This window comes from Gekko japonicus, unplaced genomic scaffold, assembly GCF_001447785.1.
Source record: "Gekko japonicus isolate JY-2015 unplaced genomic scaffold, Gekko_japonicus_V1.1 scaffold742, whole genome shotgun sequence".
Classification (NCBI taxonomy): Eukaryota; Metazoa; Chordata; class Lepidosauria; order Squamata; family Gekkonidae; genus Gekko; species Gekko japonicus.
This window is the reverse complement of record NW_015175992.1, coordinates 639,268-655,411: the sequence shown is the minus strand read 5'-3', so window position 1 is coordinate 655,411 and position 16,144 is coordinate 639,268. Positions and strand designations below refer to the sequence as shown.

The window sequence follows — 16,144 nt, the reverse complement described above, 5'->3', positions numbered from 1 at the left end:
AAGGGAAGCACTACACACTTACCTGGTTTTTAAAGACAGGATGTACAGGAACTTTCACAGCATCGTTTATTACTTCCCCATTGTCACTCACATAGTAGGCAATTATGCAAGCCACTGGGGCCCAAGAATTTTCTGGTGTTAAAGTGAAGGTTGAGGACTGCAGCTTAGCTTTGCCTGCAACTACAATTTGTTCTTTAGAAACAACCTGAGTGAAAAAGTATCAAGTGGGTTAAGCTACCTAGAATCTGCGTAGCAGTTAAAATTATACAGCAATTACTTATTTAAACAAAAAACTCCCCCCAATAATGTGTTCTAAACTCTGTGTGGCCTTTTGTATAGAAGGAAACTTGTTTTTGTAGGCAGCCTAGATATTAATAGCACTAGTAAAATTCAGATATCAAATGGCTAACGTTTTGTAAATTGAGGAATAAGAGAACAGCAAAAAGAATGAGATAAAAAAGAAAATTATAATATAATATTTTACAAAGGAATTTCAAAGGGAGATTAGAAAGAGAGACTTCTAAATGACAACTGATAATGAAGCTGAAGACAATGCATCCATCGGGACTAAATTGAGACCTAGGTTTCCTGTCTCATTACCAATGCTGATTTCTCTATGCCTACTAGTTCTCTGCATATCACACCTAATCCAATCACGCCTTCTATTGTCATTTCCCTGCTAATGTCATTTGGCATCTGAAATCACTCCACTCTCCCATTCTAGCTGTATCTGAAGAAGTGAGCAGTGACTTATGAAAGCTCATACCCTACCACAAATTTTGTTAGTATTTAAGGTGCTACTAGACACTTTTCTACTAATCTGACTAATAATAGATTACAATTCGAGACTAAAGTTTTCATAATTTTGAATAATTAGAGTTAAGCATTTCATTTTTGAAATTATTTTGGTTCTTGTTTTTCAGTATAAAAGGGAATACAAAAAATATTAAAAGCAGTCTTTCTTTCTAATCACTCCTAGCTTTTTTTTTGGGGGGGGGGAGACTCTCTTTGTGTGTTTCTGTCAACATCAGTAGTTTCCACATGGGACAGGCTTCAGTGGTTTTCTCATTGCTCATGCGGCTGCTGGTAAAGTACACTGGAAATGGGGTTTCCACATGGCAGGCCTCCCCCCAGTTTCCCTGCCCAGTGCCCCAGCAGCAGCCACCACCCTCCTCTGGGCCACTGGGGCATTTCCAATTTTTTTTAATAAATAAGCACTATAATGCTGATATAACATTATAGCAATGGCTATAACAAGTTCTATGAATCCTCAACTCTCATTTTTTTTAAAAAAAGTAACTCTCCAGCCTCTTCCATTGCAAAGATGTGCCTTTCCCCATAAAGCTCCACAAAGGAAGCAACTAGAGACTTACTTTTTAAGATGAAAGCCAGGAATTCAGAAGACCTGTTACATGTATTGTTACAACAGCATATTGCAATAACAATATTCTAGAGGTGATTTCAAAAAAAAACCCCTCCCCTTGGTGGCAAAGGGAAGAAATGGGTACCCCAGTCACACCGTTAGGGAAAATTGCTTGAGAATGTTTCAGTAAAGTTAGAGAAAAGCCAGAAGAACCCCAAGAGGAGCATGAATGCACCACAGGGAATGCAGGGAAAGCTTCCTACTTCCCAACAGCATTGAACCTGGGGCAGACAATCCATGCAAAAATGGCCATCATCTCAGTATTATTTTAAACATTCCAAAAGAAAGAATATGAAATTTCTGCCAAGCTCAAATGATATTAACCACTTCCCCAAATGTGTTCTATTCTGGAGGGTGTTCTGCTGAAAAAGTCATGGGAAGTATCCAGGGGTCATTTCATAGAAAAAGAGGTGCAGGAGCTCATTAGCATAACTCATTAGCAGAGGTCATTTCGGGGGGAACGCGGGGGAACGCTCCCCCGGGTGAGGTGCAGGGGGGCGGGGCACATGACAAAGCCCCGCCCCCTGCTTCCGGCCGCCCCGCTTCCAGCCCTCATTCAGCCAGGAGGAGGCAGGAGAAGAGGGAGGGTAAGTTGCTTCCTCCCCGCCTTTCCCCACCCCTGCCTGCCTGGGGCCAGGGAGGGCCTTGGCGGGGCTTCCTCACACTCCCACTGGCCTTGCAGGTCCACCGCCGGGCCCCTGATGTCAGGGTGTGTGGCATATGCTAATGAGTTATGCTAATGAGTTCCCCTAGCTCTTTTTCTACGAAATGACCCTTGCTCATTAGCATAACTTGTTTGCATATGCCACACACCCTGACATCACCAGAAGCTATCCTACAACAAGCATGAAAATACAGATCAAGTTAGTAAAGCTTTTTATTTTTGTGATAGTTGTTATACAAAGCCTCCTGGGTTTAGCTTTTTAAAGTCCAGTTTTCTCAGAAGGGCAAATTAGCAGTGACCTTTGCTATATATGAGTGGGGTTTGTTTGTTTTGTAAAAGGAAGTTACATTCTTATCACACCAATGTACTCTATAGTTATATGAAAAATAAATTATTGCAAAAGCCCTATCCAAATAAATGGTCTAATTGTATGAACAGTGTGACATTAGAGAATGGGACTTGTGCAAGATCGCAGGTTTTTTTATATGCTCAGCAAAAACTTTTAATAATGGAAGAAAAGCCACGTTTCTCTTTCAGTCACTTGCAAACACTCCAGCAACCTTCCTACCATCCCTTATCATGAAATGCTTCCAATATTTTTCCTGTGAACTTTTTATTAGATTAAAAAATCTATTTGTATCATTCTTAACCAATTTTGGGGATATATTAAGCTATTTTTGTATATAACAGAGAGAAATTTATAGACCTTTTTGGTACAAATGTTTTAAATGTGTATATCTTGATACCTTTGTTTTTAATCTGAACACTTTTGTGTTCTCAAGAGTATGCAAGAGTTACCATGAGTTACTGCTGCCAAGAGAAAAGAGCAAGAGTCCAATAGCACCTTAAAGACTAATCAAATTTGTAGCAGGGTAGGAGCTTTCTTGATTCACCAGTCCTTGATTGGTCACTTCTTCAGATATTCTTCACGAGAGAGCAAGAGCAGGGAGTGCGCCCAGTCCCGCAGCCCGCCACACCGAGAGCCAAACCAGCCCTAGGACGCCAGATGAGTGACCGGATGGCCAGCTTCCCCCTCCCCACTGCAGAGCTGCGACCCCAGCACCCTCGCCCAGCCGCTTCGCCAATGGTCCTTGGGTGAGGCAGCCAGCCAGGCTGCTCGCCCACCTGCTCCTGCCCAGCCTGCGTCTCCAAGGCAGGGCCTGTGGTGGCGGGGGCCGGGCAAGTCCCGCTGGAAGAGGCCAGCCAGGGGCGCATGCAGCAGCAGCAGCAGGAGGCGCCTCCCAGCTGGCAAGGAAAACCAGTGAGAGCAGCCATGGCACCCAGCAAGGGAGGGCGGGGAGAGAAAGAGGGCGGGCGGCAGCAGCAACTGGGGCTGGCGGATGGAGCGACACGCACGCCCCGCCGGGGCTCTCCAGACTGTGGCTGGAGGAGCAGAGAGAGGGACACACAAACAGACACACACAGAGAGAGATGGGCAGAGACACAGAGGAGCAGAGAAAGACACAAACAGACACACACACACAGAGGGGCAGAGAAAAACACAAACAGACTCTGATTTCACACAAGGAATTGTGCCGCCGTCACGCCTCCCTTTGCTTCGTTTCCATTGGTCAATTTCCCACTCGAAGCCACACGGTCGTATTTTGACCCGCAGCTTCGCCCAATTTTCCCCACGGTTTTGTGATCCTGTTTTTTGAGGATCACGAAACCGTGGAGGAATTCGGGCAAAGCCGCACGTCAAAATGCAGCCACGCGGCTTTGAGTGGGAAAGTGACCAATGGAAATGGGGCAAAGGGAGATGTGACAGCGGCACAGCTCGTTGTGCGAAATCATAGACACACAAACACACACAGAGTGGCAGAGAGAGAGAAACAGAGGGGCAGAGAGAGAGAGACAGAAGGGGCAGAGAGACACACACAAACAGACACACGCACATGGGCCGGGAAGGGGGGGCCTCTGCAGACATTTCCATACCAGTCCAGGTTGGCAGGCAGGTGAGAAAAGGCTCAGAGGAGGGCTTCTGCAGGCCTTTCCCTGCGAGTCCGCATTGGTGGGCGGGCAGGGGGCCTCTGAAAGCTTTTCCCTGCCTGTCCGCATTGGCTGACAGGCAGGGAAAGGCACATGGAAGCCCCACCAACTTACCTTGCTGCTGGGGGCGGGGCTTGCTGGGCTCCTTACTGCTGGAACACTGCTCCAGCAGGAAATGACCCCTGGAAGTATCCATGGACAACTCAGAGGCAACATTTCAGTTCAATAGCACATATAAAGAGAAAGCATAAGCATGTTTCCTGAACCACAAAAAAGAATGACCAGAGCAAAGATTTCCAACTACACCCATTTCAGTAGGCTCTTCTAATAGTACTTAATTCTTTGACCTACTGAAGGTGATGCTTTGGTAAAGTGACTGGTGAGATTGTCACCTGTCCACCATATATTCAATCCATGAGTTCAGCACATTTTTCCATTCAATAGAGAGGAATACCTTCACCAAGGGTTTTTTTTTTTTGACACACGAATAATCAATCATTTCTAATGGTGATTTCACATTAGTTTCAGAGATGAAATTATGAAGGGGGGAAGAACTAACATATTAAAGAAAAAAGCTGCATACTATATATAAAGTGTGCCTGTTTGCATCTCTTTAAACCCATCTGCTCTTGAACTCTTGGGTAGGGGTAAGCATAGTTTTTAAAAATTAAATATACAGTATTTTCTCTAAAAATGCCTAAATATATATTTTCCCCTCTAAAATTACATTTCTTTCTTAGCACCAAGTTTTTTTTAGCATTTTGCCAAGCTGTTTTTCTCATATCGGTACTGAATTTTAAAAAAAAACAAATGCAAAATAATTCAGATATTATTTACCATATAGCTGATCTCTGTCATGGGTCTGTTGCTTCTAACACTAAGCTCCAAAGGTGTCCCCACCTAGAAAAATAATGTAACTTGAATAAACATGTCAATGATGGCACAAGGTCCTTGCTATCTGGTAAATTTAAGAAACCAGTGAATAACGGATGAAAATAAGTTACCTTTACTTCTTGACTCATTTTTTTAATTAGGAGGTAAGTTGAACTGGGAGAGTAGAATACATCATTTACAAGTACAGAAGCCTGACCATCAAGAAACTGGGCCTGAAAAAAAGCACCCAAGACGTTTGTGAATAAAGTGATACAAATTCATGAAGCTACATATATATTTTAAAGGACTTCACTGGGAAGCAGCTCAGTATGTTCGTTACCTACTTCCAACTTTATGATTCTATGATTCTACTTCCCTTAAAGGTAAAAGGTAAAGGTTTCCTTGCTCGAAAGCCAGTCAAATCCAACTCTAGGGTTGTGGTGCTCATCTCCGTTTCAAAGCCGAAGAGCCAGCGCTGTCCGAAGACGTTTCCGTGGTCATCTGGCCGGCATGACTAAACACCAAGGCGCACGGAACGCGGTTACCTTCCCACCGAAGTGGTACCTATTTAGCTACTTGCAATTTCTTGCTTTCGAACTGCTAGGTTGGCAGGAGCTGGAACTAGAGACGGGAGCTCACTCCGTCATGCGGCACTTGGGTCTCGACCTGCTGACCTACTGACCTTCCACAGCCTGCAGTTCAGCGTCTTAACCACTTGAGCCACCGCAGCTCCATACTTCCCTTAAAAGACACATGATAAGAAGCATGCTGCCTTCTGGTATCAGATCATCAATAAGATTAATATCATCTTATCTGACTGACAAAAGCTCTCTCAGGCTTCACTGAAGAGACTATCCCAGCACTGCTACACCATTTACTTTTGGGTGGAGAGGCCAAGGATTGAATTCGAGACTTTCTGGATACCAGCAAATTCTCTGTGATTGAGCTATGACTCTCTCACTTGAAGAACACAACCAATAAAAGAAATTCAGAGCAATAAAGGGCACAATCCACAAGGTGCTTTTTGAGCCTGTTCATTTTAAATGGTGCTGTTTCAGAAACTGCGAAATGGGATTATTCCTACACAGATTTAACAAATTTGTGGCAGGGTATGAGCTTTCGTGAGTCACTGCTCACTTCTTCAAATAACAAGAAGTGAAGATCTGAAGAAGCCAGCAGTGACTCATGAAAGCTCATACCCTACCACAAAAGTTTGTTAGTCTAAGGTGCTACTGGACCCTTACTCTTTTCTACTGCTACAGACAGACTAACATGGCTACCCATCTTGATCTATTCCTATATAGTTTAGCTATCTCACAACATACACAGTTAAATGGGTTTGCAGAGTTACTATGGAGAGTTACTTCAGTCTAAGCCCAATGAATGCCACATAGGACTGAAAGGTCCTTTGAATCTACCATTTGGAGAAAAAGTAACAGGAAATACGTACCTTAACTTTCAGTAATGTTGTATTAACCAGAACAGGAAATTCAATGTGAATAATCCCATTTTCTGGGACAGAATAGCTAAGGTTCTTTTCTGCCTGAATTTCATGTCTGACAGAAATCATGACATTATTCTTTCGGTCATCAGAGCTCAACTGATTGTTGTCAGCTCTTTTTACTTTCAGCTGAAAACACAAAAAAGCACATTCAAAAATTAACCCAAAAACTGCATTAAAATATTAAAACATTAACATGCTTTTTAAAAAATAAAACATCAATAACAAGATTTATACTATACTTGTGTTGAGAGCCAGTTTAGTGCAGTGGATTCTAATCTGGGAGAACTGGGTTTGATTCCCCACCTCCACATGCAGCTGCTGGTGTGACCTTGGGTCAGTCATAAGTTTTTTCAGAGCTGTTCTCTTAAGGACAGTTCTCGGGAGAGTTCTCTCAACCACACCTACCTCACAGGGTGTCTGTTGTGGGGAGGGGAAGGAAGGGGATTGTAACCTGCTCTGAGACTCCTTTGGGTAGTGAAGGATGGGGTATAAATCCAATCTCTTCTTCGTTTGAAATGCCAATAGGATAGCCAGCGTTTACAGCTTATAACAGTGTATGTCCAGTGGTCTGAAAAACTCTTCTATTGCCTCATGACAGAAAATGTGCAATGTGCGATTAACAGGAGCCGAACATTTTGTTTCAACTGGGCACGCTCAGAATTTATTCCTTTCAGTTACCTGCACCCACAGCTGAAACAAGTACAATGCAATCTTAAACACAGTGATGCCCCTAAAAATCCACTCCTCAATGGGCTTAGTAGGGAGTACCACTATTCAGAGCAGTACTGTCAGTTGCCCTTAATGAGGAAAATATAGCTTTTTGTGGATTCCATGATCAACTGCTAACTAACCCAATGTTTATTTTCTGCCAATCTACAGAAGAATGTCGTTTCATTTAAGCTTTAAACCAATTTCCTGCAACCCTGGCCAGTGTGTTCACATCCACACACAACAGAGACAGTCCTCACTAGATACAAAGCATATCCATGCTACCAACTTAATAATTAAGTAGCTTAATAACAATCGCATCTCCCCAGAAAATCTAGGAAAGTATGGTTAAGTGAAAGAAGCTAGTGATCTCTAACAGTGAGTGCTCAGTACCAATGCTCCCTCTAAGCTATGGAGTCTTGTGAGTAAAGATTCTACTTTGTGAGTTACTGGCATTAAAACTGTGAGCGAGCGATTTGGCTACTGCATAAATTAGTTTGCTCTGGAGCCATCCTTCCTAAACTAAGACAAAAAGGTGTGAGCTGGAGGCTAAAAAACTGTGAGCTAGCTCAGACTAACTCAGCTTAGAGGGAAATGTCAATTTGGAAAAAAGCAGTAACAGTTAAGCTGCTATCACATTAATCATCTATATACCTACATCTATGGATCGGGGCCACACTGACTGTGAACAAATAGTTCTGCAAACTTGGAGGACACCCCAGGTTTGCAGAAAAATCCAAAAACTTTTAAAAAATATTTGTGGGGGAGTTAAATCTTCCCGAAACCACAGGGGCAGCAGCTGTTGCCAGGATCCAGGAACCTCCATTATCTTCACAGCAGCTGGTGGGTTTCCCAGTGCTTAGGAAGCAGTTAGTCAGCTTCCCCCTTTGGCCCTGAAGGCAGGCGGGTGAGTTCACCACCCCCATTAAGGCGGTGAAGCAGTCAGGCTGCTGAGGAGTCAAGGGCCGGAGAAAGAATATGTCTCCAGAGACATCAGGGCAATGCAGCAGTCTAGAAGGGAGCAAGGACGGAGGGAGGGTTGGCTCAGGCTATGACTGCTGGAGCATGAGAACAATTGGTGGGAGGGAGAATTGAGCATGCCAGTGCCAGACTCTGGCTGCAGGTCGTGCTGGGCTTGATTGCTCTTGGAGACCTGAATATCAGCATAATTTCCAGCTACTGCTGGGGGCATATCCCAGCATCACCAATGAGACTTTTATCAAATAGTATGTGGTTGCCCATAACAAGCACCAGTTTAAAGTGAATCCTCCATTGTCCAACATGCTCCATAATGGTGTGCACCAGGAGCAGCAATGAAACTGTGAGGTCACAGGAAAGGGACAAGGAGAGAATTTTGCTTGTTGTGAGGCACACTTTGGCCTAAACCCCACAGTACTTGAGACCTGTACTTTTTTTCTACCATATAATTGCTGCCACAAATAACATTCACCAAGGGAACACCATCAACATTTCACATATTACATTCATTAAAGTACAAATGTCATAACCCAATAGGATGTATAAACACATATCCAACAGATTGCTCATAGCAATTAAGCATTATTTACAAAAAGAATGTGTTCAAAACCAACAGTACGCTCTTCTGAAATTCTGTACATACACCTCCAAACAGAAAGTTACTGTGGCAGAAGACACCCACTGTGTAAAAATCAAAACATTTGACCAACAGGATCACCCAGGGCAAAGTTAGATATTTCTGCAAACAAAGAGGAAACCCCTATAAGCTGAAAAATGGGGCGGGGGTAAAGCCAGGGTGTTTTTTGTAGGAAAAGCCCAGCAGGAACTCAGTAGCATAATAAGCCACACCCCTGACAGCACAGCTCATTAGCATATTAGGCCACACCCCATGTTACCAGAAGTGTGGTCATCCAGCCACACTTGTGCAAGATCGCAGCTTTTTTATATGTTCAGCAAAAACTTTTAATAATGGAAGAAAAGCCACAATCTCATGCAAGTTTCTCTTTCAGTCACTTGCAAACACTCCAGCAACTGGTACACATTCTGCATGCTCCATGTTTCACAGGGCTAGCAGATCTACTATCTGGAAAAGACATCCTCCCTTCTCTAGCAAATTATGAATAACCTGATCCCTTGAAAGAGAGGTGTGCCTAAAAGAGTTACACACATGACACATATAATAACATTAAATAATATTAAATACATAACCAAGTTGCCTTCTCCAAGTGAATACAAGCGAAGCTTTGCCTGTTGCTGTGAGCAAGACAACTCCCAGGGCTTTTTTTCTGGGGGAACATGCCAGAACAGAGTTCTGGAACCTCTTTGACAAAATTCTTTTTAAAGGACCCGTTGAAGACACCATTAACCTTTGAAATGCAGTGATCATCCCAATTAAGTGGTACTTAAAGGGCCAGCATTCTGTTGTTGGCCTGGCCTGGGTGGCCCTGGCTAGCCCGATCTTGTCAGACCCTCTGAAGCTATGCAGGGTCAGCCCTGGTTAGCGCTTGGATAGGAGACCACCAAGGAAGCCCAGGGTTGTGACACGGAGGAAGGCAATGGCAAACCACCTCTGAACATCTCAGGCCTTCTAAATCACTACGAGGTCACCATCGGTCAGCTGCAACGTGATGGCACTTTCCACCAACAATTTTGTTGTTGCATAAGAAAAAGGCCTGACAAAACCCTTGGGGCTGTGCACTTTGCACTCTCTGGAACCTTAAGTCATGTTGCCCTCATTCAGCCTCATCTAGAGACAACAACCACGTGGCCCCAGCCACAGAAAGTCACTTAAATCCACACAAAAAGGTCTGGATTTTATACCATCAAGTCCAAATATTTCACACCATGGGAAGGCAGAAGGAGAAAATAATACTGTCTGCCTGTCTAACAAAGTTTGAGTCCAGTGGCACCTTTAGGACCAACGAAGTTTTAAACAAGGTATGAGCTTGAAACCCCCTGAAACAACACTGACTTGATAGGCTAAGACAGACACAGAGAGAAAGACAAACAAACAGAGAGAGAGAGACAGAGGGACACTGAGAAAAAGAGGGAAGCAGAGACACATACACAGACACAGAGGGGCAGAGAGAGACACACACACACAGAGGGGCAGAGAGAGAGACACACACACACACAGAGATGGGACAGAGAGAGACACACACAGAGGGGGAGCACACACACACACAGAAGGGCAGAGAAAGAGACACAAATAGAGACTCACAGACACACACAGTGGGGCAGAGAGAGACACTGAGGAACAGAGGGGCAGAGAGAGAGAAACACACACAGAGGGGCAGAGAGAGAGACACAAACAGACACACACACACAGAGGGGTAGAGAGAGACTCAGAGGAACAGAGGGGCAGAGAGAGAGAAACAGAGAGGGACAGACACACACACACACAGAGGGGCAGAGAGAGACACACAAACACTGTCCCGGCCTCTGTCGGGCCCCGCTGCAGGAACACGAGGAGGAGCAGCCTCCCTCCCCAACAGGCCCAGCACTTACCGGGAGCAGGGAGAGTGGAGAAGGAGGCACAGCAAACCCTGACAGGGCAGTGGCAAGCCGGCTGGAGAGAGCCGCGGCAGCCAGGAATGGAGGCCCCACCCCGGGAGGGCAGGGTGGAGCCTCCTGACAATATTCAGGTGGCAGCTGGGGACGCGCCCAAGCTAGACCACAGCCGGATTGGTGGGGTCTTGGGTCGGAGCTGGCAGCGGCAGGTGCAGGAGGTGGGGAGGCAGGGCCAGAAGGCGAGCAGGCGGGAAGGATGCCGGCGGCCATGGGAGCTGGTCCCGTGGCAAGGCGGGAGGCCTCACTGGGAGGGGAGGGACCAAACAAGGCCAGGCCCGTGTCTTCCCTCTTGGGGGAAGGGGGTTGCTGCATGTGCCCTCACCCCCAGGCTCCTTACTGACCTGTGGGCATGGCCAATTTAGAAGCCAGCTGGAACGCTGTTCCAGGGTGTTCCTGCACAAAAATAGCCCTGGGTACAGCAATATCTACACATACACAGATATGACAACAAGTTAACAAAGTTGTTTGCTGCACATGAACTTGCAAAAACACCTCACAAGAACTTCAGGAAACATACTGGGCTGCTTAGAACTGCAGGAACAGACAGGGTGGGGTGAGGGAAATGGAAGCGGAGACAGAAACCACACAGAAGGGAAATAGTTAGACTAGCAAATGGTAGAATGGGAGGCAGGAGAGAAGACTGAGGTGGAGGGAGGAAAGGCAGGGAAAGGAAGAGGTGGAACTGGGGAGGTAGAAGGAGGGAAAGATGGAGCCAGCAGGGTTAGTGGGCCCAGGAAGAGAACAAGGAATGGGGTTGTTCAAGCAGCCACATTTAGCAAACCAGAAAAGACTATTATTTACTGCTATTTGGGATGACTGCATATGACTGGCTGAGCATGCTTCAATAAGTTACATGTGGAGAATTTAGGGAGTGACCACTGACAAAGACAGCAGTCAAAACACATTTGATCTTCCATGATTATTATGCAGGCTATGGATATTTTGTTTATTTATTTAACAATATCTTTTTTCTCCCACGGCCTTTTCTGATTTGGTGGTTGGTTTGTTCTCCCTTTTCTTGTGCATACCCTCAAGCAGCTGTCCTCAGCCACAAGGATGGCTGTATAGGAAAGAACAGTCACACTTCTGCAGGCACCCTTGAGCACACTAAAAACAATCTGAAACATTTTTTTCACGTTGTCTCCGCAGTAAATTTCTGGTCTAGAACAACCACAGAGCTGCTGGATTTTTAATCATTGATTTATGCAAACTATACATTCATCTAAAGTTATGACAAGAATGAAACCTGGTGTAGCTACTCCATCTTTCCAAGATCAAAAATCCTACTGAGGTCCAAAGTCAGCTGTTCATATGTTTTTATACGATCACTTAAATCTGTTTTAAAAACATACATATGTCTTTATGCTGTGTACTTCATTCACACCGCACATTTTAACCTACAATGATATTGATAAGCCAAATAGTAAATACACAGAAAAAAACTCACCGTAGCTGTGAAAGTCAAAGAAGGCTTCAGAACTTTTGGATACTCAGAAAATTCTAATATGTAGTCATAGAACTTTGGAAATACAGTAGTACTTGCATTTTGGGAGATTCCTGTTTATTAAAATATTTAGACATGTTTTAAAAACAAGTGTATAATCATTTGTTCCCAAGACCAACTAAAAAGTTCATATTCCAGCTATCAGCAGTTTTATGCTGCTGTTTTCAACAATCTCAATAACAGCCCTAAACGTTTAGACACCTTTCCTTATTTATAGCAATGGTTTTCAGCAGGGCTTTTTTTGTAGAGAAGCCCAGCAGGAACTCATTGGCATAATAGGCCACACCCAACAGCAGAAACTCATTAGCATAGTAGGCTACACCCCCGACAACACAGCACATTAGCATATTAGGCCAGACCCCATGCCTCCCCTTGGTTTGCCTGGGTGCCCCGCAGTTGCGGGAAGCCCGGGCAAGCTGGCCCTTGGACAGGCCAGGGGAGGCACAGGGAGGCATTTAAATGCCTCCCTGATCCTTCTAGAGCCCCCCCCCCGGCCTGCCCACCTCGGAGTTACAGGGGGGGGTCACTCTCCAGGCCTTCCCTCTGTAGCCACGCACTCAGAGGTTTTGACTGTAGTGGGCGTGGCCAACTCTGAAGCCAGCTGGAACTCCATTCCTGTGCGTTCCTGCCCAAAAATAGCCCTGGTTTTCAGCCTTTCCAGATCACTGATCACAGGCCCCACTGAGCTGCAAACACAAGACAAGATGTCATGTAACATCAAAGTCATGAGACACAAAGGGAAGTGAGAGGTATGTGTATCAAGAGTCATCAGTATCAAGGCCAGAACTGCAGGCAGCACACCAAGACAGCCGAAAATAGGAAACACAAACTGAGCACCAGGGTCAGCCACAGGTCAGACAGCTGACCTTGCATCACTGTTCTGCTGCTCATGTCAACATGTTCACAAAGAGAAGAAGGGGGCATATGGCACCCTTTGTCTCCATGCACATGCACTAGCAGAAGCACTTCCAACAGGCAGCAAACAAATAATGGCAGCTTTGTAGGAGCTTGCAACCCAAGTGGTGGGGGTTTTGCAACCCACCTGAGGGTCCTAGCTAAAGACCACTGCTTTAAGTCAGGGAAAGAAACAGCACACTGAGAAATCCCAAGAATTCCACCAAGTTCTTTACTATCATGAGCACTTCATTATTAGTAATTTATTTTCATAGTGCAAAGGATAATTCCTGTAAACTAAAAAAAAATATTTTGAATATTCACACTCTGAGTTCAATGGAAATTCATTTGTAGTCAAGAACTATACAGTTATTGAATCAGTAGCACATCTGAAGGATTCTTCTACAAAACCTTACATCATCCACTAGATTAAAACAGTTTTTAAAAATTCTATCATTGGTACTCTTACAGAGAAGTCAGTAGATTCAGGTGGGTAGCTGTGTTGGTCTGAAACAGCAAAACAAAGTTTCAGTCCAGTGGCACCTTTAAGACCAACAAAGTTTTATTCAAGGTATAAGCTTTCATATGCATGTCTTTAGGCTGTTAAATGCATGCACACAAAAGCTTATACCTTGAATAAAACTTTGTTGGTCTTAAAGGTGCCACTGGACTCAAACTTTGTAGAGAAGTTAGTAGCCAGGTACAATTTTGCTGATATTTGGTGGGACTGCACATCAATAAAATCATATTGAAACACAGAAATAGTGATGGTCACAAATATTACTGGTATTTACTTGAGCTGGATTAGTTGAGATATGTGCTACTTCTCCCTTGTGCTATAAATTCAGTGGACAATTGTCTAATGGGACCAATAATTAATTTGTCTAAAAAGTAGAAAAAAGCACAAACGGCTATTTAAGGCCAAACTAGACAAGACATGTGACCTGACTTGCAGTAGCTTTCCCACATACTCCAGCACCCAAATCAGCTTGGAAGCACAGCAAAAGGAGTGGGTTTCAACCTTCCCTCCCACATCATCTTGCCAAGCCAAAATGGCTACAGGGGGGCCCTATTTGCCCCAATGTGGGACTCCATGTATACTGACTATAGAACATGCAGTCCCATAGCAGGCAAACCAAGGCTGTTCCGGCTCAAGAAAACAGCACAGGATGGAAGACTGAAACAGTTCCTTACCATACACCATACTTTCAAGCAGCATTTTGAGATGAGTTACTTAAAAAAGAAATTGAATCAAAAGGCCAAGAAAACTACAATTCTCATCAACCTGAGGAGGAATGATGATTGAAGAGGACTGGAAACTGCAGTTGCAAGAGGAATAGCCTTGAAGGGTTTATCCTGTGTTTAATGAGCTCTTCCTCCTGCTGGCTACTTCAACACTCTTTCACAAAAGAATGCTATAAAGTACTGAGACTGAGGCATAGCGTAGTGATTTCAGCTCATACTTTATTCGTACATAGGAGAATTTGAGATGAAGTAGCCGGGCCAGAGGCTGGCTTATATTCCCATAGCAAACCACACCCAAACACACACACACAGACCGGATAGGATTATTTACAGTGCACCCAAGTCCCATAGGTCAATTCTTGGATCCTAGCCGTCCGATAGGTGTGCCCTAGGATCCATTCGGGCTATTGTCTCTGGAAGCGAAGCTTGGGCCATTCGCATGGCCATGTGCGGACCCGACCACATGCACAGTTTCTATGGGTACACAACACCCCTCCCCCCTTGGTCCAGATTACCCCTAGCTGACAAAGTCTTTGAGGTACATGGGATGCCTTCGCTCCCTCATGGAGCGGCGGACATCCGGAGCCGGGGCTGGGCTCCCTGGCACTGTGCTTGTCGGCTCTGGGGAACGAGCCTCCATCGCAGGGGGCCCTGCTAAGGCTGGTGTGCTGCTGGGCTCCGGGTTGCCTGTTGGTTACGTGTTGCCACTGTCCTCCCTTCCAGGTAGAGTGCTTGGCCCTGGATGAGGTGGATCGGTAGCCTCTGGTTTCCCGGGAGAAGGGTCTGGGTCGTCTGATACTTCCAGGGCAGTGGGTAGGATGCAGCGGAGCAGTTGATCAATGTGCCACCTCCACAGCTGGCTGTCGTCACAGGAGACTTCATAGGAGAGGGTCCCGGTCACCCGGACAACTCTTGCCAGAACCCAGGTGGGACCCCGGCCATAGTTCCTGGCATACACGGGTTCCTCCGGGAAGAACCCTCGCGGGGCCTCCTGGTCTTCAGGACTTGCGCTGTGTTCTGGTGCTCGGTCTGGATGTAGACGGTCCAGCCAGGTCGTCAAGCACTGTCCCATGAGCAGCTTCACTGAACCGCGGCCGGTGGTGGAGTGAGGGGTTGTGCGCTGGCCGACTAGGAAGGCAGCCAGCTTGTAGTCCCAGTCCCCCCAGTCCATGTGGCACAGCGCCTCTTTCGTAGTCCAGACTATGCGCTCCACCTGGTCATTGGTTGCGGGGTGAAAGGGAGCAGAGCGTATGTGCCGTATACCATAATATTGCACGAGCTCCTGAAACTCCATGGAGGTAAAGGCTGTGCCACTGTCAGTTACCAAAGAGTCAGGTATGCTGTGGGAGCTAAAGATCCACCACATCACGTGGATGGCTGACCAGGACAAGGTCGACGGGACCGGTGTCACCTCCAGCCACTTCGTGTAAGCATCAACTAGTATAAATAAGATCTGTCCCTGAAAGAGCCCGGCAACGTCCAAATGTAGTCTTGCCCACAGCTTGTGGGATGACTCCCATGGTCGCACTGGTGTTTTCGGGGCCTCGGGCCGTGACTCTTGACATTTCTGGCAGCGTTTTACAGTATCCTCAACCTCACTGTCCAACCCCAGCCACCATACATAGCTCCGTGCCAGTGCTTTCATTGTGACTATCCCCGGGTGGTGTTCACATAGGGTGGTGAGTACCCGCCCTTACAGGGGTGGCAGTATCACCACCCGGGCTTCCCCACAACAAGCACCCTTTGTGGGAGGACAACTCGTCGTGGCGGCCCAAGAATGTTGAGAACTCG

At 45.7% G+C, this 16,144-nt stretch overlaps 1 protein-coding gene across 1 annotated transcript in view; it reads right to left on the bottom strand.

Annotated features, from left to right (window-relative positions):
* The window catches only part of CD109 (CD109 molecule), a 170,389-nt gene that overhangs the window by 90,249 nt on the left and 63,996 nt on the right, over positions 1-16,144 (bottom strand). The window contains exons 10-14 of the mRNA XM_015426374.1: positions 12,158-12,267; positions 6,400-6,579; positions 5,081-5,182; positions 4,914-4,976; positions 23-205 (exon numbers count right to left, since the gene is read on the bottom strand). Coding sequence (XP_015281860.1) covers positions 23-205; positions 4,914-4,976; positions 5,081-5,182; positions 6,400-6,579; positions 12,158-12,267 — 638 coding nt within the window. The remainder of the gene's footprint in view (positions 1-22; positions 206-4,913; positions 4,977-5,080; positions 5,183-6,399; positions 6,580-12,157; positions 12,268-16,144) is intronic.